This window comes from Spermophilus citellus, assembly GCF_964194105.1.
Source record: "Spermophilus citellus genome assembly, chromosome: 9".
Taxonomy (NCBI): Eukaryota; Metazoa; Chordata; class Mammalia; order Rodentia; family Sciuridae; genus Spermophilus; species Spermophilus citellus.
The window spans coordinates 127,604,078-127,624,454 of NC_138191.1; the positions used below are offsets into that span (position 1 = coordinate 127,604,078).

The 20,377-nt window shown below is 60.9% G+C and overlaps 1 protein-coding gene across 1 annotated transcript; it reads right to left on the reverse strand.

Moving 5' to 3' along the window:
* Window positions 1-2,084: 2,084 nt before the first annotated feature.
* Window positions 2,085-19,489, reverse strand: PADI6 (peptidyl arginine deiminase 6; the record flags this gene model as incomplete). The annotated part of the gene is made up of 16 exons (XM_081305640.1): window positions 2,085-2,354; window positions 3,226-3,387; window positions 4,350-4,420; window positions 4,967-5,090; window positions 5,566-5,719; window positions 6,210-6,364; window positions 6,555-6,662; window positions 7,756-7,867; window positions 8,765-8,868; window positions 9,071-9,246; window positions 13,583-13,708; window positions 14,448-14,553; window positions 15,093-15,160; window positions 17,268-17,340; window positions 18,660-18,837; window positions 19,383-19,489. The coding sequence occupies 16 exons, from the start codon at window positions 19,487-19,489 to the stop codon at window positions 2,121-2,123; spliced, it is 2,058 nt and encodes a 685-aa protein (XP_081161766.1). The 3' UTR covers window positions 2,085-2,120.
* Window positions 19,490-20,377: the final 888 nt, after the last annotated feature.

Here is a 20,377-nt window from a genome sequence, read left to right on the forward strand (position 1 = left end):
CCCCAGCCCTGCAGCAACAACAAAGTGGGGGTGCTGTGGAGTCCCCGAGAGGGACAGCTTGGGACACAAAAACTAGAAGATGCCTGTCTTGGGGGGATGTGTGCTGGAGGTTTGGGACCTCCAGCCCTCACCCTGCTGGGCCCCAGGGACCTCCATCAGCGCGCACTGGTGGACAGCATGGCCCCAAGCCAGAGATGGAGCCCAGAGATGCCAGCTCCCTGGGGCCAGGGAGACAGGAGTGCAGCTGGCGCTGGGGAGGTCTTCCTGCTCCAAGTTCAAGACTGAGCAGCGAGGGACGTCTGCACCAGGCTTTGCCCTTGGGCTTCTACAGGTGACCAGTCCTCACAAGAGTCCTGGGACAGCTGCTGCCCTGGCCCCTCACGAGCGGAACGGCCTGCCCTTGGTCTGCCTGCCCTCGCTTGGGCAGCTGAGGGCCTCTTCCCTGGGACAGAAGTGGTGGCCTGGCATCAGGCTGCTGTGGCTTGGCAGGTGGGACACTGGAGGCGAGGACTGGGCCAGAGCCTGTTGGGGCCCATCACCCTGAGGCCTGCGCCTGGTGGGCCAGGCTGAGGAGCCGGGAATCTGGACTTTGGGTTAATGGTTGGTGCCTAGGTTAGAGCTGGGAGCAGTGGGTGAGAAGGGTTAGGCCTGCTGGGGCCTCCCAGGGGACTCTTGCCAGGGCAGGAGTGGGCTCAGGGCTGGCCTGAAAAGGATCTCGTCAGGTCCTGGGGACACACACTCTGCACTCGGGTGGACCTCCGTGGAAGTGAGTGGGCAGGTTCCTCAGGGAAAGGGCCTCACAGGGGTGTCCTATTCCGCTCTGGCCCCTGGGCTCCGCTCTCCCCAGATGGACCCAGAGTCCTTCACTTTTCCAGACCACCTGGAGCTGTAGATTTGCCCCCGTGCATCCATAACCCCTATTGCTGATCTCTTCCTAGTCCTCCGCGTCACAGCCCCAGGCCAGTGTGGGGGCCACAGCCAGAGCCCCAGGCCAGTGTGGGGGCCACAGTCATGAATAAAACAAAGTTCTTGGTAGACCATAAGCTCTGATATCCGCCACAGGGCCAAGGCCAGAGAGCAGCACCTCGCCCGTCCTCTGCTGCCTCCGCCCACACTGCCCCTCAGGCTTCAGACCTCAGATGCTCTGAGCATTGTGGCAGGCCAAGCCATCCCTGTCACACGCTGATGCAGGTGGCAGCTGTCCCTCACTCAGGGTTGCACATGCCCACTCACATGAGCCCCATGGAGCTGCATTTCTGTTGCACAGGCTGGGCACTGAGGCAGCAGGGGGCTGGCCCTCCGTGGGTGTTGATGCCCAAGGGGACTCTGCAGGGGCTTCTGCAGAGATGGCTGCTGTGTAGGGGGGACAGCCCAGGATCTGGGCCCGTTCCCATCACCCCAGCAGATGGCAAGGGACCTGCCCACGGCCCCAGGGTCTAAGATCAGGGCTGATTCTAGGCCCAGCCCTGCATCTTGCTCAGCAGGACACGGTCCAGTTGGCCGCTTTCTAGGGACTGCCAAGGCTGTCCTGGAGAAACCACGGGAGGGGCAGGGTGGGAGCCACAGTGGTTTGTCCTTCTCAGCAAGTCCCTTGCTTTGACAGTGGGCACTGGAGGTTTAGTGAGAGCGATTCCAGCCCTGCCCAGGTGTACTGTGTCCCCTGTGGACAGGCCACACCTACAGACCAAGGAGACTAGAGTCCAACTGCCCAGTGGGCAGTGCCACTACCCGGGGGACCCTTTCTTTCCTTCAGCCTGGAATCTGGACCCAACGTGGTGGGTGGCAGGGGCTGGGAGGGGGGAACAGCCCAACCTCTTCCCAAAGATTAGAGAGCAGCAGGGCTTGGCCTTAGCCACATCCTGCCCCAGGAGTGGGCCTCAGGGGCCTCCCCGCCCCCCACCTGCCCTTCCCCACAGCATCAGGGCCGCCAGTGCACTCAACAGCTAGGGCTTTATTGGCGTGGAAAACACTTGGCTGGAGGTGGTTTTCCACCTTCCTCTCCAAGGGGTTTGGGGCTGGTGGCATTTGCCACCCTACTGGGTCTGAGGGATAAGGGGAAGGGGCAGGGAAGGGGCATTGTTGGACCCTCCAGCCAGCCTCACGCTGGGCCAGGCCTGGGGCTAAGGCACCATCTTCCACCACTTGAAGTCAAAAGGCACCCGGAGGACGTTGGCACACGGGCAGAAGTCCCCGACCTCGGTGAGGTAGCAGTCAAAGTCGTCGATGAAGGTGCACGCGAGGCCCAGGGGCTCCAGCAGCAGGCGCACCTTCTCTTGCAGGCAGCAGATGCCCTTGATTTTGGGCCCAAAGGGCTTGGGGATCCCCAGGTTCATGTCCATCACGATCATGCACAGCTGTTAGAAAGACGGTCAGCAGGATGAGCGCCCTGGAGAAGGGCCCCGCAGCACACGGGGCAGGGATGGGGCAGCCCTCAGCGGCTGTGCTAGAGCAGGCTGGCAGGACCACGCCCTGCTCTCGGGCCTTCACCTGTCAACCTCAGGGACATCCCCCCTTTCCACTTGGGCTTCCAGGGGCCCCGCTGTGTTTCTCAGTAGCAAGACCCGAGTTCTGACTGGCCAGCATCAGCCCGGCCAGCTCCCCGCTCTCCTGCATTCCGACTTCGACCTTTTAGTCTGGGCTGTGGCCGCTTCCTGCTGCCCCTGCTAGAACTCTCCCCACGCCCAGCCTGCCTGTCCACTTCTGTCCACTTCTGTCCACCTCTCCCACCTCAGCCCGCTCCTAGGGTTACATCAGACCCTGTTTCAGACGCGACCAAGTGTGGGGACTGCTGGATGGAGCAGGAGCCTCCTGTGACCGTCCCCACCCCTGCCCTGCCTCACTGCAGTTTGACTCCAGGTGGCTGCTGCTCTGGACCCTGGGGAACGAGGACAGGAAGACCCTGCCCTAGCGCATCTTGCCCAAGGGCTGACTGTCAAGGGACCTTCTAGGGTTTGTCACTTCAGGTTGGGGAGGAAGAAGCCGAGGCCCAGGCAGCTCGTAGCCCAGAGTGTGACTCCTCACACGTGCCACGGCCTTTAGGCCCAGGTCACCGTCCTGGGACCGGGTTTCTGCTGCAATTGGCGAGAAGGGCCCCATCTCGCCTCATGGACACCATTATCCGCTGTGCCCGACCCTGCAGCCCAGCACCGGGTCTGGTAAGGCACCACAGCACGGGCCAGACAGGCCCTCCGTGACAGTATGCCCAGGTGCCCCCGTGGCCCTCACCATGTTGGGGAAATAGGCCCTCGCAAGGAGTTTCGGGGTCTGCTGGTCAGAGGGGATGTTTGTCAGCCGCTCCAGGCAGAAGAGCTGGGGCACGTCGATGATGTCCTTCTCCCCCAGGCCCAGCTCCCTCTTCAGGATGGCTCTGTTCAGGTCGATGCACCTCTGGGGGGAGGGGGAGACGTGAGCACCCCAGGACCCGGATGCCCACCTCCTCCTGTGCCAGAGCAGGAGCATGGCCTGAGGCACTGCCATCTTCTGTCCCTTACTGTGCCAGCCTTCTGATCAAGGAGGGGCATGGGGCTCATAAAAGGCCTGGGCTCAAGAGGCCAGGCTTGCACAGATAGTCAGAGCTGGGACAGCTACTTGTGCTCCACTATCACACGGCACCCTGGTCACTCAGCCCTGCCCAGAGGGGGGGACTTGGGCAATGCAGAGGGCAAGCAGGGGGACCCCAGGAGCTCTGCTCTTCCCGCTTCACGAAGGGCCCTGAGCAGCCGTCCCCACCTGGGCACTTCCCTGCTTCAACCAGCTGAAGCCTGGGCATGGCCCAGGTCACCGTCCTGGGACGGTGACATAGGGCTCAGCTTCCCTCCTAGAAATGGGATACCCTCCTCCGGGGACTGGGTATCTGGTAGCCAGTAGTTCATACTCCTGAGAGCCGAGGCCGGCTGCAGCCGTAGCAGGAGTGGGCAGAGGAGTGGGCGCGGCCTCTGCCTGCTCCCTGGGAAACAGCAGGGGCTTGACCTTGGGAGGTCCCTGGGGTCAGACCTGGGTGCAACTCTCTGCCTAGTGCCCTTACTGAGCCCCCTGAGGATGCCCCCTGAGGAGGGTTCTGCTTTCTACGCCCACCCCAGGATCTTAGGCTCTGCACACAAGGCTCGGGCCACCCAAGGTGCTCAGTGGGAGCCGTCTGGATCCTCAGGGCCTACCCAGCCCAGAGCCCTGACACTGCTGCAGAGTAAGCAGACTGTCACCTGTCCCCGACCCGCCATCCCATCCACCTCCATCCCATCCCTGGGTCTGAATCTGGGCCATAGCAGGGTCTGGTGAGGAGAGGGGCTGGCCACTGGCCCCAGCAGGAGTTGGTCAGGGCCAGTCCCTCTTCGGGAGGGCCCCGCACCTACCTCCACGTAGTCATTCTGCCTCCTCAGGCTCTTGTCTGCCAGGAGCTGATTGATGGTCCTGGCCTTCCTTCCTGTGGGAGAGGAGACGGGAAGGCCGGGAGGTGGGCAGAGCCAAGGGGGACTTTGGTGAGTGGCCTGGGTCCTCCCCAGGGACCACCTGAGGGCTGGCCAAGTCCACGGGCAGGAAGACCCAGGCAGGACTTCATTACAACAGAGGCCATCCCTGGCTCGAGGGAGGGAGCCCAGCACACACAAGCGGCTAGCTCCCCGGGGACACCTGTGTGCTCCGAGGCCAGTACAGCCGGCTGCCTAACTTCAGTCCTCAGTTGTCTAAACTGATGCCCACCCAACCCAGGCATCAGCTCTGAGGTGACAAGGCTTTTGTCATGTGATGTGGTCATGTGCTATAAATGCCACCTCCTACATGACCGCGGCCAGGGAAGCCAGTGTTTCTGGTCTTCCCGCGTGGGCCCCATGCCAGCAGCATGCCCATGGTGCCAGGTGTCCTAACGGCAATCCCACCAGCTTGGGCTTCCCTGGGTCCTTTCTGTCAGAGGTGACCAAGTAAAGGCTGATCCCCTCAAAGGGCACCTGGTGAGGCTCAGCGTGGCTCTTACCATTGGCAAGAAGCTGGTCTGCTCTGATGTCCTCAAACAGGGTCGCTTCCCCGTAACCCTCCTCCTGTTTCTCCTGGAACAGCTTGTAGCAGGAGCTGGGGCTGGCTATGAGCAACCGGAATCCCTGGGACCAAGAATGGGGTCAGAAGCTAGCACCGACCTCCAGAACATGTGGGACCTGGGCTCACTTTGGCTACTAGAGATCTAACCCAGGGGTGCTCAACCACTGAACCACAATCCCAGTCCGTTTATTTTTTTATTTTTATTTTTTGGTACTGGGGAAACTCGGGGGCACTCGACCACTAGCCACATCCCCAGCCCTGTTTTGTATTTTATTTAGAGATAGGCACTAAGCAAATTGGACCCTTGCTTTTGCTGAGGCTGGCTTTGAACTCATGATCCTCCCGTCTCAGCCTCCCGAGCCACTGGAATCATAGGTGTGTGCCACCACGTCTGACTCCGTTTTTTATTTTGAGATGGGGTTTCACTAAGTTGCTTAGGGCCTTGCTAGGTTGCCGAGACTGGCCTCAGCCTTGCGATCCTCCTGCCTTAGCCTCTTGAGGTTATAGGTGTGTGCCACTGTGCCTGAACCAACACACCTTTTTGTCACTCTTGGTATCTATGGGGACGAAGCCCATGAACTCATCCACGTGGCCAGTCATGAGCCAGTCAGAGAAGAGCTCTACCGGTGCCTGGACCTGCTGGGCACAGAGGAAGTCTTGGAGAGTCTTACTCATGGCCCGGCCCTGTGCGCTAGAAGAACAATGGAGAGAACAGTCCTTAACAGGCCTGGCCCCGGGTGGCCGACCCCTGCTCGCCGACAGTTGGGCTGCTTTGACCCTCTGGTGGTGGTGGCCTGTCCGTAGGGGATGGGCTGGTTAAGAACCCTCTGGTTTGACCACCTCAGGACTGAGCCAGCTGATTCTACATGGGGACCTCCCAGTTTTAGACTAGTGGCCACCAAGAAGCCCAACCATGTTCTGTGGAAGAACTTCCTGCGGAGCCGATGGGCTGGGCGAGCTTAATTTGCTCCAACTTAAACCCTGGAATTGTAGAACCAACAGTTGTTTTTCTAGCCTCCTCCATAAACCAGCTACCCCGACACCCCGACACCCTCACTGCAGGTTAGGAGACAGGCCAGAGCAGTCAGCCTGCCCAGGGTGTGGATAGTGGGGGGGGCAGTGAACCCCAGGGCCTCCCCTAGTTTTGAGGCACCTGGCCACCTCCTGGCCTCTTGGCTCACCTGGGGTAAAAGCTGCTGCCAATGAGGACCCTGCCTAAGGGGTACTCCTTCCCGTGGGCTGTGACTGGTGGGGACACCATCAGGTTCCCAATGGAATCCAGGCTGGCCACCCTGTGGTCCTCAGTGCGTCGGATCATATAGCCAATACCAGGGCTCTAGGAGGAGACCGAGCAGGGGACATCAGGAGGGGCTGGCCATGAGCCCTCGCCTTAACCTAGGCCAACAGGTAGACTCCCACGTACCCTCCCCTGGAGGCCACCTGCACCCCCCCTTGGTGCCCCATTACGCCAGGACAGGTGCCAGGCCCGAGAAGTGGACTGTAAGCAGCCAAACCAAGCCCCTCACCAGGGAGTATTTCATGGGGAAGTCTTCGAGATTGATGGCCCGGGGGGTGTCAAGGATGAAGGAGACCGTCCTGTGGGGACCCTGGGTGTAGCAGAAGGCCATCTCATCCTGGAAGACACAAAGAGGTCCAGGAATCATCCCATCAGTGGCTCTCCTGCCCGTGTCCAGCTGGACAGCCACAGCCCTGGGTATGGGCCACCTCCAGCGGCGCACAGGAGAACCCCCCTTCCTCCCGCTAACTTCTGCTCAACACCCAGCTTAGTGCCCTCCTGGAGGCTTTCCCTGCCACGTTCTGCTCTTCCAGTTCAGAGCGCAGCCGTCGATTCCTCGATTCCTCGTCTCCTCTGCCCCCAGCGTCTCCTCCCACCCCTCGGCAGTGCCTTCCAGCCTCCCTCCTCCCGAGACCCGTTCCCACATCTCAGCCAGCGCGCTTCCCCCCACCCCGAACCCAGCGGTGCTCTGCACTGAGCCACACCCCCAGCCCTTACTCATATTGAGATGGGGGCCTCGCCTTGAACTTGACCCTGCTACCTCAGCCTCCCAAGTCACTGGGAGCACGGGTCCGTGCTCCTGCGCCTGGCTTGACTGGGGTCTGAGACACAATCAGCCTTTCACCCGATTCAGACCTTCCAACGCCCCCGTCTGACTCTGCATTTGGTTCTGTTCTCTACCCAAGTCCCTGGTGCAGAGCAGAGTCGGAGGTCAGCAAGAGCTCCGCCAGGTGGTGACCACCCAGCCCCACCGTACACCCCCGGTCAGGCTGCACCTCAGCCCCTCCTCTGCCCGCAGGCCAGCTCCTCGACTCCTTGAGCTTCATTTGAGGGTCTCCCGACTACCTAAGCTGGCCGATTTGAGCTAGGAACTCTCATTCCCAGCCTTGCTGGAGCAGGGTGGGGGCGGGGGGCGGTCCCGTCCCGTCCCATCTTTGGACTTGGGGTGGTTCACCCAGCACATGGCGGTTCCTGGATTGTGTGGAGCGGAATGATATCCAGAACCAAAGCTAAGTCGGCCCTGGCCCTGCTGCTGTGCCAGGTCGGGTCCACCTGGATCCAGGCCCTGAGCGGAGGGCACCAGAACCCTCAGGCACCTGGGGGCGGGATGCCAGCTCCATTCCTTAGCAGCTCTGGCTTGGGTACAGTGGGCACAGCCCTCCCCCCCAGTGCTGCTGAGGCACTACCCACTTCCCCAGGCGGGGCGTTACCTGGAGCCATCGGCCTAGGCGGTTGGGGTCCTCGTAGACGGGGGCCACCTGGCTGTTACTCTTCTCGCTCAGCTCTGTCACGGTGTTCACAAAGCCCTGCAGCTGCAGCTCTCTGCCACAGGAGAGAAGCTGGTTCTGGAAGTCCTTTGAGGCTCTGGCCCAGGGAGGGGGAGAGGGCCTCCTGCCCATGAAGCCAACAGGACCAGCCACACAGGCGGCCTAGCTCGGGGCCCACCCTGCCCAGGACCTGCCAGTGGCAGCCACTGCCCCATGTCTGCCCCGAGGTCATACGCCACACGTGCCCTCCCACCCCCGCCTGGGGCTTCCCACTCAGTCCACACAAAGTATTCCCTACGGGGGCTGCACGTTTCCCCAAGAAGCTGGGTGGTGGCCTTGATGGCCTCGAGATGGCCAGTGAGGTCGTCCTGTGTGTGGGAATTCAACCCTGGGATCTGGGCGCCATCGAGCCCAGCACAAGGCTCATGGGTCCACGGCAGACACCCTTCCTTGGAGGACAGTGACGACCGAGGTTGGCCGTCTTATACACAACAGTTAGAGCATCTGCAAAGTCACAAATTCCAGTGACAAGAGGCAAGCAGGCCACCTCCCTTCATGGCATCCAGTGTGAGAAAGCCGGTTTTCAGCAGCTGTGTTGGGGTCTGGTGCACCCCAAGGCTCTGCCGGCTGTCCCTGTCCTTCCCCTTACCCGTTCTCTCCTGGATCCTGGGACCACTCCCTGTCCCTAGAACGTGTTTGTCCCTTCCTTTCCTTGACAGCATTCGACAGCACCCGAAATCACACTGCCTGGCCCCTCCCCCAAATCAGGGGGGCGGACTCCCTTGTACACTGCTCTACCCTAACCTTGGGGATGGATACCCACGGTGACCATCTGTAGGACGAGGCGCTCACGTACAAGGGGTCACTCCAGCAGAGCCATCTTGCATCTTTACCCTGCATACACAGGGGCTCTGGTTATAAGGGTGCCAGCCAAGCAGCCCCGGGCCCTTACCTGCACAGGTAGACCTCCAGGGGCATCTGGGTGCTGGGGGTGAAGATGCAGGGAGCCACCCGGAACACGACGGTGTCTTTGTATATCGGGATCTCGGGAATCAACTGCAACACAAGATGGGGGTCCAGGTGCCGGCCAGGTTCCAGGTCTCGGCCTCCCCCTCCCAGTCTGACCCCTCGCTTGTCACAGGGCCCCTGCCTCCCACTTTCCCCAGGGGCCCAGCTCTACTGCCATGTCGCGGCACCTCCTGGGTCTTCTGCCTCCACGTGGACCCAGCCCAGGGGCTCCTGTCTACCGGCAGCGTACCAGGTCTTGGGACTCTTCCACCAGGGAGACAGAGAAGGAAACGAGGCCCGAGAAGCTGGCAGATGGGAACTCTGTGGCTTCTACGTAGAAGGTCTCCTTCTGGAAATTCTCCAGGGGGCCCAGGGCATGGCAGTGCCAGCCAAGCCCCAGCACCAGCTGATAGGCACAGGAGTCTTCTGAGAGAGACAAGGGGTGGCCATCATTGGAGTAGCCTGGCGCTGTCACATCTGAGAGCCTAGGGTACCTGCTCACTCCAGGAGGGTGGGGGCGCAGCAGGCTTGTCCATCCCCTGTTTAGGGCTTCAGGTCAGGGACAGCCCGTGTTCTTAGGACGGTTATGCACCCATGCCCTTGGAAGACCTCGGACGTGGCAGGAACTGGGGACTCAGGTGAAGACATTCAGTTCAGGGGCAAAGACTCAGCAGGTGCACCCACACTTGGACCCAGGGATCCACCTTCAGCTAGATCACCACCCAAAGTCCCTGGGGCCTGCTGTCACGTGCACCGATAACGCAGTAGTAAGGATCTTATTGGCAGGATACTGGATGCAAGTGTAGGTGGCAGCTGCACCGAGGGTCAGACGGCAACGTGGGAAGGTCAGCGAGCAGCACCTCTGGGATGGACTGCCTCTCCAGAGTCCTGGTGGCCACCCACGCAAAGCCCGCTTCCTTCTAGTTTAAGGTCATTAAGAACGAAACCACAGCGGAGACCCAAAGGCAGGGGACAACAAGCCGGGGTTGCTTCCGGTCAGCTGGATGCCAACGTTTTCGTCCTCTAGCAGCAGATGACCCCGAGCCAAGGCCCCTTGGCTCCCCCACCCGACTCCTCTCAGGCTCACTGTAACCACTGTCATGTGGCAGATGTGGTCCCGTTGATGACCGTTCCCGAGTCAAGCCACTGGGTGGATCCTCTCTAGGGGATCCCAGCTGGACTTACCTTGGCCATGGTGCCCTCCTGGGGTCTCCTGCACCCCCATACCAGCTGCCCTGGTCTCCGGCCCCTTCAGAGCGTGCGTTAGTGGCTGCTGCTAGGCCTGGCATCCCCAGGTCAGGTGCTGCCCTGGTTCCCTGGCCTCCTGTCTGGTAGTGGCCTCCGTGCCCTTCACCAGGCCCTGCAAGTCCGCGGCAGCACCCTCCCAGCAGCCAGGTGCCATCTGGAGGCCCGGCCTCAAGCCTCCTGCTGCTGGCCTTGAGGGCACGGGGCAGCCCTCCTGTGCAGAGTCCTGCTTCTAGTCTGTCCGGCTTGACCAGCACTGGGCCAGGACTTGTGGGGCAAGCTGGACGAGGCAGCCATCCCCCAGGAGCCCCACAACCCCCGACACAGCCTCAGCCTCATGGCTGCCACAGAGCCTGCTGCAGAGTCCCCAATGCCACCACCCAGCCAACTGCTGCTACAGGGCTGAGGCCTTCTCCTGCTGAGGACCCGGGTTCCCTGTGGCTGTGCCACCAGGGGGCAATTTGCTACGAGATAGGGAAATGAGGGGGCCACCCCTTGCCACAAAGCCCCGACGGGAGGCGTCAGTCCTGTGCCTGCCCCACCCCCCCGGGCCTTCTGTCACCTCCAGCCGTTTAAGCAGAGTTGACATTCCAAGCAGGCTGGGGGGCAACTCAACATTAGAGGGTTTGCTTAACATGCAGGGGCCCTGGGGTCCAGCCCCAGCACCACAAAACACGGACCACATGCCAAGAGTGGGACCAGTTGCTGACCGACAGGCTCATTGGTGGCCTCACCGTCCTTTGGGGGCAGGTGCTCGTCATCCCTCTTCAGCAGGCCCAGCAGAGCCACACTCCTCGTGGGCCAGACACCCGTCATCTCAGCTAGAAGCCCTTCCTGCCCTTGCAGCATGGGATCTTACTCGGCCACTCTCTGTGCGTGCTGGGGTGAGCCGTGCACACGCCTCCAGCCCTGTCACCCGAGATCCCAGCTGGCTTCCTTCCAGTCCTTCCCCCATCCCTGGCTGTCCCTCTGCCCCAACCAGCTTTCAGAGCTGGATCTCAGGGCACAGGTGGTCTCAGCTCCCCAGCACCCATGCAGCACCGGTGATTGGACCATGGGTGCTCTTCCCACTGGGCCACACCACCAGCCTTCCCCCACCCCCCACCCGAGATAGGGGGTCACTAAGTTGCTGAGGCTGGACTCGGACTTGCGATCCTCCTGCCTCAGCCCGAGTTGCTGGGATCTCAGGTGTGCGCTCTGGGGCCTGTTCTGTTGACCGGCCACGGACGGCCAGGCCTGGAGCTGGGTGGGTAGCCTCTTCCCTTGGGCACGTCTAGCCATTTCTCGTTCAGGGTTTCAGTACCTTTGAAGCACAGCTAGCAGGCCATGCCACCCACCCACCCAGTCTACCACCTCCTCGTCCTCCCCGGATCGCTCCAGAACCGGCTGCCACTACTGTTGCTGCCCTTGGTACTGGACACCATAGACCGGGACATCCAGACATCTTGGTCTCTTTTTGACCTAATTTCAATGATCTTGACCTCTACCACCTGAGGTGCCCACGTCAGTGGGCATAGCCCAGGCTACATGCCACCTGCAAGACGATGTGACACCTGGTCTTTTCAGTTAGTCCACTCTCCCACCCCAGCTCCACACCTTCCCCCACCGATGCCCACCTTCCACTCTGGCTCCCCCAGAGCCCAGGCGCCCCCCTCTTCTCCTCACTGCCAACTCCCACACTTTCAGGTGACTTTTCTGGAAAGGGAAGTAGTGGCCCTGGCTGAGCTCACTCTAGTATCTGAGCAGCTGGAGAAGCCACTACACTGAAAAGTCTCATTTTAGGAGGGGACCAAGCCTCAGAGCACCCTCGGCACTACCAGGCCACACCCCCCAACTCCTGCCATTACCCCTCCTGCTCCGGAGGCCCGAGCATCACGGCTCCCGGAGTCCTCTGCTCCCAGGGGACTCCCACCCACCCACTGTGCCCACCTCAGGGCTTCAGACGACCCTCTCTGAACGAGCCCCTCCCCAGTTACTCCACGACATCGCTCTACAAGGAAAGCCCCTCCATGGGCCATAGTCACCGCCTGCCTGCTCCCACCCCACCATTTTAATGTTTTGCAGTGTTGGGGATGGAACCCAGGGCCTCCCATATGCCAGGCATGGGCTCTGCCCGAGAGCTACATCCTCAGTCCTCAGGGTCCCTCGAGGTCACTAATGCTCTACGATTGGCTCTGGCCTCTTAGTCCAGTTGACCTTCCTCAAAGTCTGGAAGCTGGGTCCTCAGCCCTTTTTGTCTTGAGATGGGGTCTCACTGAGTTACCAAGGCTAACCTGCTGCAGAGCCAAGGCCCCTTTGCTCCCCCAGCAAAGTCGAGAACAGACTAAAACGACCCAGTAAGTCAAAACTTGTACTTCTCCCACTAAGCCTCGGAGTCACGGGGGTTACAGGCATGCACCCCCACAGCCCTCCCCATCTAGATTCTCCAATTAGCATTTTGAGCAAGAAAAAAATAGGCGGCTCTGACCCATGTGATAAGCAGGCTACACGAGTCAGGGTCTCCTGAGTGGCCTCTACTTGGCATGGCCTAGCCATCTCCCAGCTGTCCATATTTGGTGGCCTCACAGGGCCTGTGTAGCTCCCGTGGCTGGAACCAGACCCAGACCTTCAGGTTTCTAAGGCTCACTGTAGCCAAGGCACAAAGGGCCCCCCCAGCCCGGGCTGCTTTTTTAGCGGGTCCCAGGTCACCGAGTCCAGCTGTGCACTCCGGCCTGCGGAGGCACTGGAGCCCAGGCCCCAGGGCAGAGGTGAGGCTGCTCTCCAACGCCAGCCAGAGCTGGTCCCCTCCGAGGATGGCCAGGTCACATACCACAGGGACCCACCTGCCTGCTGAAGCTAACCGTGGCTTTAAAGGAAGGTGCATACTGGCCCACACCTGCAGAGCCAGAGCTCCATCTCCACTGGAGAACAGACCAACCGTCCCAGTAAGCAAAGTCAGACCCAGTCGAGGGTCTCTTAGCTGCTGGACACGTCCAGCTCCAGCAAGCCAGCAGCCCCCAGCCCCTTCTCCACAGGATGGGGCATGCTACCCGCCTCCCAGGGAGGGCACAGCGGATGGCATGTTGGTTGGGATGTGGGTGCCTTGTAACTACCACTCTGGCTTCTTGGCCTCTGAATTCTGCAACTTTGGTACAGTGGGGTCTGGGTTAAGGATTCTGGCAGGAGTCACGGGGGAAGATGTTCTCCACCCACTGTAAGGCGATGGCCCTCCCACCAGCTGAGCCGCATTTCTTCTCTCCTGGCTATGAGGATCCTGCACAACAGGTGACGCCACCCCATTTTACAGGTGGGACAAGTAGCTCGGGGGTGCCTAACTCATCCAGGTGTGTCAACTTGTTCTGTTGTGAACATGGCACCTGGAGAATCCTAGGGACACCAGCTGGACCAAGCAGCCCCAGTCTGCCACTCTAGGTCTCCATCCAGCAGGGCTCTCCAGGGACCAGGCTGGAGGCGTGTGCACGGCTCACCCCAGCACACACAGAGAGTGGCCGAGTAAGATCCCATGCAAGACACTCACTCTGGGGCCTGTAGACCCTCGTCTTCTCTGCCTCTTCCTTGGAGGTGTGGAGGATCAGCTTGTAGTTCTTCAAGATGCAGCTGGGGCCTTGGACGGTCAGACTCATCTGTGACAGCTTCCTTATTTCTGGACAAGAGACAAGACGAAGGTTCAGGCCAGCACTACAGGAATGGAGAAGCGGGGTTGGGGGCTTGTGTGGAGGAGCCCTGGGACCCGCTGCCTCCTGCCAGGCAGCAGGCCACCCGAGCCGGTACCCCGACTCTTCTTCTTCTTCTTCCTGCGTGGCCATCAGCAGGTAACCAACCCCTGGCACACTATTAAGAATTGCGTTTACCCCATGGTCCCCAAACCTGGGGAATGGGGCCTGGCATGGTCAGTCGGGCAAGGACTCGTGTCCAGCTTCCGTGTGAACCACGGTGTCCGTTTCCACCTCTGATCTGGAAGCCTGGTCACAACAAGGCAGGATGAGACCTGAGACTGCCTTTGTCTCCGACGGGCGGTGCTCGGGGCCCAGGCTCTAGGAGGCCTGTGAGCAAGAAGCTCCCGCACCCCTTTTAAGCCTTAAATCTTCCTGGCCACCTTGTGAGGCCAGCTGGACATCCCCACGCCACAGACGGCTGAACAAGATCAGGGAAGTGGCATCGACACCTGTGTCCTCCCCAGGGGACCCCGAGGCCTCCTCCTGCTCAAACCAGATTCTAGGTTCCCTGCGTTTGGTGCTGGGATGGAGCAGGCCGGATGACGCTCCCCCAGAGCCACGCCCCAGCCATGGCAAAGACCACCCAGAGCGGGGACATCAGAACAGAATCTCCATTTGTTTAGGGACAGCAGGGCCAGAGGATGACGGCGGCGGTGGCGGTCATACCGTCTGAGAACACCTTGGACTTGTCCGTGATCTGGCTCGCGTCGGCGGGGCTGCAGTTCACGAGCAGGATGGCTCCCCATCCGTTGGGGCCCCAGACCCATTTTTTCTGGGAACAACAGAAATGCCAGCTCAGGAGGCCGCCTCATAAGACCCTCTGCTTCTCAGAGGCCACTGGCCATCAGTGGGCAGAGCCAGGCCTACCTCCAGGGTCCTGAGGACCTCTGGGGCAGTGCGAGGAAGAGCACCTGCCGGAGCAGGAAGGCAACAGGACAAGTGGACCCAGAGGGAGGCGCTAGCTAGTGACAGGTATTGGTCACAAGTCCCCTCTTTTCAGTTTCAGGGGAAGGAGGCAGAGAGGCAAATTGATGGTGGCAGCTAGCCCTGGTCTAGTTGACCACGCAACCTGGCTGGGCAGCAAGCCTCAGGGTGGAGGACATTTTTTTGGGGGGGGGGCGGGTACCAGGGATTGAACTTGGGGGCACTCGACCACGGAGTCCCAGCCCCAGCCCTTGGTTTTGAACAGACTAGAAACTATCAGTTCTGACTTTGGTGGGGCCATCTGACTCTTTGTGGATGTTCAAGGTCACATAAAGTGGCCCTGGAGGCCAGACCTGGCTCAGGGGCCCTTGTCCCAACCAGCCTCACCTTAGCCTGCTTGTCACTCGGCACTTCGAGCTGTCCGTCGCGATAGATGTCCGCCTCCAGGTTCACCTCTGCAAGGCAAGGGAGGGGTCTCGGCTCAGGGCTGGTTCTGGGGCTGTCCAGCCCCCCCACAGCAGGCAGGAGCAGAAGGGTCCTCCGTGGTGGGCCGCTTCTCAGGAGCCCAAGCCCTCACGCGTCTCCCCCGGCTCCTGGGAACTCTCAAAGCCAACCCACCAGTCAGGGTACCTTGTCGTCCCTCTCGGCTCCTACCCAGGGGATTCCCACTTGGAAGGCACATGGAACCTCCCTCCCCTTCAGGAAAGATCTCTTGCACTCTAACAGAGCTCGGTGCACAATCTTAGGCCCCTTGAGAACTTCAGGATCTGCCCCTCACCCCTTCCCACACTGCTGGCCACCCTGGGGCTTTACCAGCTCTGTCCCTACATTTTGTACTCTGAAATGCTATTTCTCAGCTGGAGCGTCAGGGCCACAGGCAGAGGGCTCTGCACACATGTGCTCGAGGACTAAATGCCTGCTCCAAACTCAACTGTCCTGGGGACACAGCATGCAGGACAGAGGCCTGTCTTCTTGGAACTTGGTGTACAGCTGGCGCAGAGCACAGACACCTCCTAAATCCAATGGTGACAAGTGCCGTGGGAACAGCAGGGGTCAGGGACAAGAGAAGCTCAGTTTGGGGTGTCAGGGGACACTTTTAACTTTACGAGACCAGAAGGAGGCGAGAAAAGGATCCCATTATCTGGGGTAAAGCCATTAGAGGGAATAGGAAGCAAGTTCAAGCGGCAAGTGCAAGGGTCAAGGACGCCAACGTGCCTACCATAGGTTGGGCAGGGGAAGAGTGAGAGGCCATAGGGTCAGAGGTGGTGTCTGGCCACCCACGGAGGTTTGTGGGCCCTAACAGCCTTTGATCTGAGTAGCACGGAACCATCTTGAAGCCTGGAACTGAGAGGACACCATCCGACATCCCCTTAAAGATGTGCCACTCTGTCTAGATCAAGACTAGACCCAAAGAAGGGCAAGAGTGAGAGCAGGAAGCCCACTGGAGACGCGGGCAGGGGGCCGGGCCAGAGAGGAGGGTGGCTTGGGCCAGCGTGACAACTCGGGAGGGGGCGAGTTGCTGGCTTCCGGCCACACTTAGGGGACACCACCGAGACTCAGATCGACTCGGGCGAGGAAGGGTAAGGGTTACCAAGGTCACGGGCCTGAACAGCCGGAAGGGGCGGCTACCACCCACTGCGGGGTGCACTAGGAACAGATTTGGGGAATAGAGGAAGGAAGAAAAATCCGTTTCGTTTGGGCTCCATTAAGTCAGACACCCAAGAAGCTGTTGGGTAGATCACCTCCAAGTGGGGTTTGGGAGAAGCCAGGCTCGAGCCAGTGTTGAGAGTGGTCTGCACGTTGGAGCCCAGGGCTCTCCAGTGGGCAGCTAGAGGGTGAGGGGCTGAGCCAAGGGGCCCAAAAAGGAACCGGTAGGGGGAAGACCAGGGGTGGGGTCGCCGAGAGGGGTCAGGAGGAGGATAAGCTGCTGTATTGACTGCGGCCACCAGGTCAGGGCAGAGGAAGGTGGACCTGACCAGATGGAGCGAAGTTGTCTCACTTGGGCAGTGGTAGAGGCCTGGTTTTGAACAGATTCAAGAAAAAGGGAGGAGAAATTAAGGACCTGTTGACGGTTCCCAAGGAGCCCAATGGTGGCGGGGCAGAGTGGCAAGTTAACAGAACCCCATCTGAGAGCGCTGAGGGAGAGTTTGACCCTGGGCTGATGGGGACGAACACCCAGGAGGGAAGGGCACCTTCCACTTCAGTGAGGATTGCTGATGGAATGTTCTGGAATGGAGGAAGGGACCCAGTGAGACAAGACAGATCAACTCTGGGCCAGACACGTCAATGGTAGCAGGGGAAGAAAGCAGGAGCCAGACGCGAGGAGGTGGGCGGATGACAGTAACACGTAGCAATTCTGGTTGCTTCTATTCTCAGAAGACTTGGTCATCAGTGAGGGAAGACGGGGAGAGCTGACCGAGCTGGCGGAGGGGCGGTGGGAATCTGAGTGAATCCCTTCCGGACCGACCCGAGGGCATCTCACTGCAGGAGGCCCCCCTCGGCTCTGCCCACACCTGCTTTCTGGGGGTGGGCTGGGCCGGGGCTCCCGTGGGAGGAACTCACCGATGCCAGTGAGGTACAACAGAGCCGTGGCCATGGGGACCTCTTCGTTGGGATGATAGTAAGAGACCAGCACCTGGGGAGACAGCGCCCAGGAGCCATGGAGCACTGGGGACAGGAGCCGAGCCCTCCGCCAGGGACCAGACCCAGTCAAGGATTCGCCCTTGGCCCCAGGGCTCGGATTCTCAGCCTCCAGCACCTGGCCATGAGCTGGCCCAGGGCCAGAGCCCCTCCAGCCGTTTCTGCATTCAGGCTCAAGTCCACCATCCAGGTGGGCCCCAAACCCAAGGACAGCGGGATGAGACCTACTGTAGCTCCGGGCAGAGGGAACAGCGGAGGTCCTGGCTGCCCGGCACAGAGCCCAACACTGGGCCCCGCCCCCCAGGGTCCTTCCCGTTATGCCATGAGGTGGGCAGCAGCCAGCGTTGACTGCAATGGCTCAGTTGACCACTCGAGAGGCCGCGGAGACCCCGGGCCACGGTGGGAATCAGAACTCCATGCGTCCCGTGTCTCAGCCTCTGCCTCCAGAGGGACATTTACACTTTAGACGCCAGCCCTTTAACCACAGCCGTGAGGCCATCCCCTGAACCAGGGACCCAACCATCAGAGCCACGTGACCCACTCCTGTTCCCCAACGGCAGGGCCAGTCCCAAGGTCAAGCATTTCTCTGCTGCCCACTCCTGATGGGGCTAGAGGCCGAGCTCTGGGCAGAGAGTGGCCTTCAGGTGGTGTGGGCCCAGCTGGGACACATGAGGCCTCCGGTGCTAGCCAGGAGGTGCTCAGACATTCTCCTAGGGAATGGCCTGCCCAGGCGGGGGGCATAGGTGGGCATCTGCACTGGCCAGGGTCATCACCAGAGCATCGCCAAACTGCAGCAGGGTCTGGGCTGCGTGACCCCAGGCCTGGGCCACTTCAAGGGCCTCTCCCTAGCTCTGCACTGGGATCAGCTGGGCCCTGGGATCTGGAGGCCGTCTCCACCCAACTGAACTGGGGGGTGTGGCCCTGTGTGGGGTGCTCCCCATTCCCTAGGGTGCTATCTGCCACGGGGCACCACACCCTCCCGGGGCCCAGGAGAAGGCTCTTGCGTGTTTTATGAGGCAGGGGTGGACCTCCCCAGAAGGGAGATGGCTGGTGGGGGACAATACATGAAGTTGAGCTCAAATCCCCATCTACCCCACCCTAGTCGTGCTATTGACATCAGGTGCGCCCCCTCCACCGGCTTTAGTTTCCTCACCTGGAGGGCTCCCGCAGCAGCCCCCTCCGGTTCTTTGCCAGCATCAAGATCAGGTGTGTGTGGCGCGGGCGCCACCGACTTCAGGCATCAGGGTGCTCAGCTCCCAGGAGGAGAGCCCAGGGGTGGTGCAGGCCCACCCCTGGGCGCTGCCCCAGGCTCACCTTGTCCTCGTCCACGGACACACTGGGCGATATCATCCTCACCAGCACGTGCGAGGTATCCCACAGCGACCGGCAGATCACAGCGTCCTCCTTCCCCGAAACCACTGTGCCCGCAACGTCCACCAAGACCCTCGGAGAGGCACGGACGGTGAAGCTCTCGCAGTTCTTGGGGGCACACCTGGTGGGCCCAACAGGGCGACAGACGTTAGGACGAGAGAGACCGTCTCAGCCAAAAGGCAGCAGGCGCGGTGGGGCGGCCCCGGGCCCTCCGTCCTGGAGATATTGGGCCAGGCCCTGCGCGTCAGGGCAGTGTCAGGGCCTTCTGACCCGCCCCTGTTACCCCCCTTCTCTGACGAGCAGTAGCCCAGACCCCACCGGCCCACTGACGCCCCACTGACGCCCCGGAGCTATCAAACTAGGTTTTATTTATAAGTCCCAAGGGGGAAGGACGTTTGTTTGGACCCAAGGGATCCCCAGAGGGGAAGAGACAGGGCGTGGGAAGACCACGGGCTGGGCTGCAAGGAGCCACCTCCCCACCGAGGCTCCCTTGCCTACGAGGGCTCATGGCCACCTTAAGGGACACCCAGCCACTAGCAGCCAGAGGCTGACGGGGAGGGCCTCTAGAGACCCCGAGTCCTCGAGGTGAGGCAGGACTAGACAGGGAACCCACCCCTGACCCCTGCCCAGGCCACCTCAGCCCCTGCGGAGGCCTCGCTGCCTCACCTACTGATGTCCAGGCTGATCTCCGTGCCCAGCACACAAATGGCATGGGCAGGGATGTCCAGGGTCAGGTGGACAGTGCTCTGGAAGGCAATGGCACGGCACTCCATGCTGACCACCCTCAGGCCCACACGGTGACCACCCCTCAGCCCAGTGGTCGCAGGTGCCCGGGGTGCTGGCCCGGCCCTCCCCTGTTATGGGCTCGGGCCTCCCCAGCCCGCCCCCTTGTTAAGGGGTGGGGAGGCCTCCGAGGCAGGCCAGGTGTGACCGGTTTCTCTCCTGCCCCTTCCCCGAGGCTGAGGGCTGCCAAGGGGCAGGTGGTGCAAGGCCCCTCATCACCTGGACAGGAGCAACCTGTGCCTGTGGGCGCCGCGGGCCCGGGAGGAGGCGGCTGGGTGCTCAGCAATCTGGCCTTCAGCTGGAAAAGGGGGCAGGGGGGCTGGTGCCTGCAGGACCCAGCTGGACCCTCTGGGGCAAGGACCCAGAGGGCAGTTAGGGGCGTGGCCAGGATGGCCGCACGCTCTGGGTACTGGCTCTAGTGGGCGTCTTTCCTGGAAATTGATAGGGGAGCCTGGTGACTTCCTGTATTGGTGTAGCTCAAGGTCATGGTGGCTGCAGACCCGACCTATCATCTAAGCTGTTTCAACTCCTGCCTGGCAGGGTTGGGTGTGGTCGATTCCCTGATTAGGGTGAGCTATGCCACCGGCCACTGGGGTGGGGCACGTGTTGTGGACCAAGCGAGTGTCAGGGCAGGGCAGGGCAGGGTAGGGTGGTGGTGGCCAGCCGCGTTTCATAGAGCCACAGAGAAACACTAGAGTGATTCTTATGATGCATATTTCAACATTGCTAAAATAGAATCTTAATGTTCTCATCAGGAAAAATGACAAACTTGTGAGGTGCAAGCAGTGTAGTCAGTTTGACTGACATCCCATAACGTATACGTAGGTGAAGCATCCAGTTTGCTCTGATCAATAGGATCTGTCGCTTAAAGGAAGGGG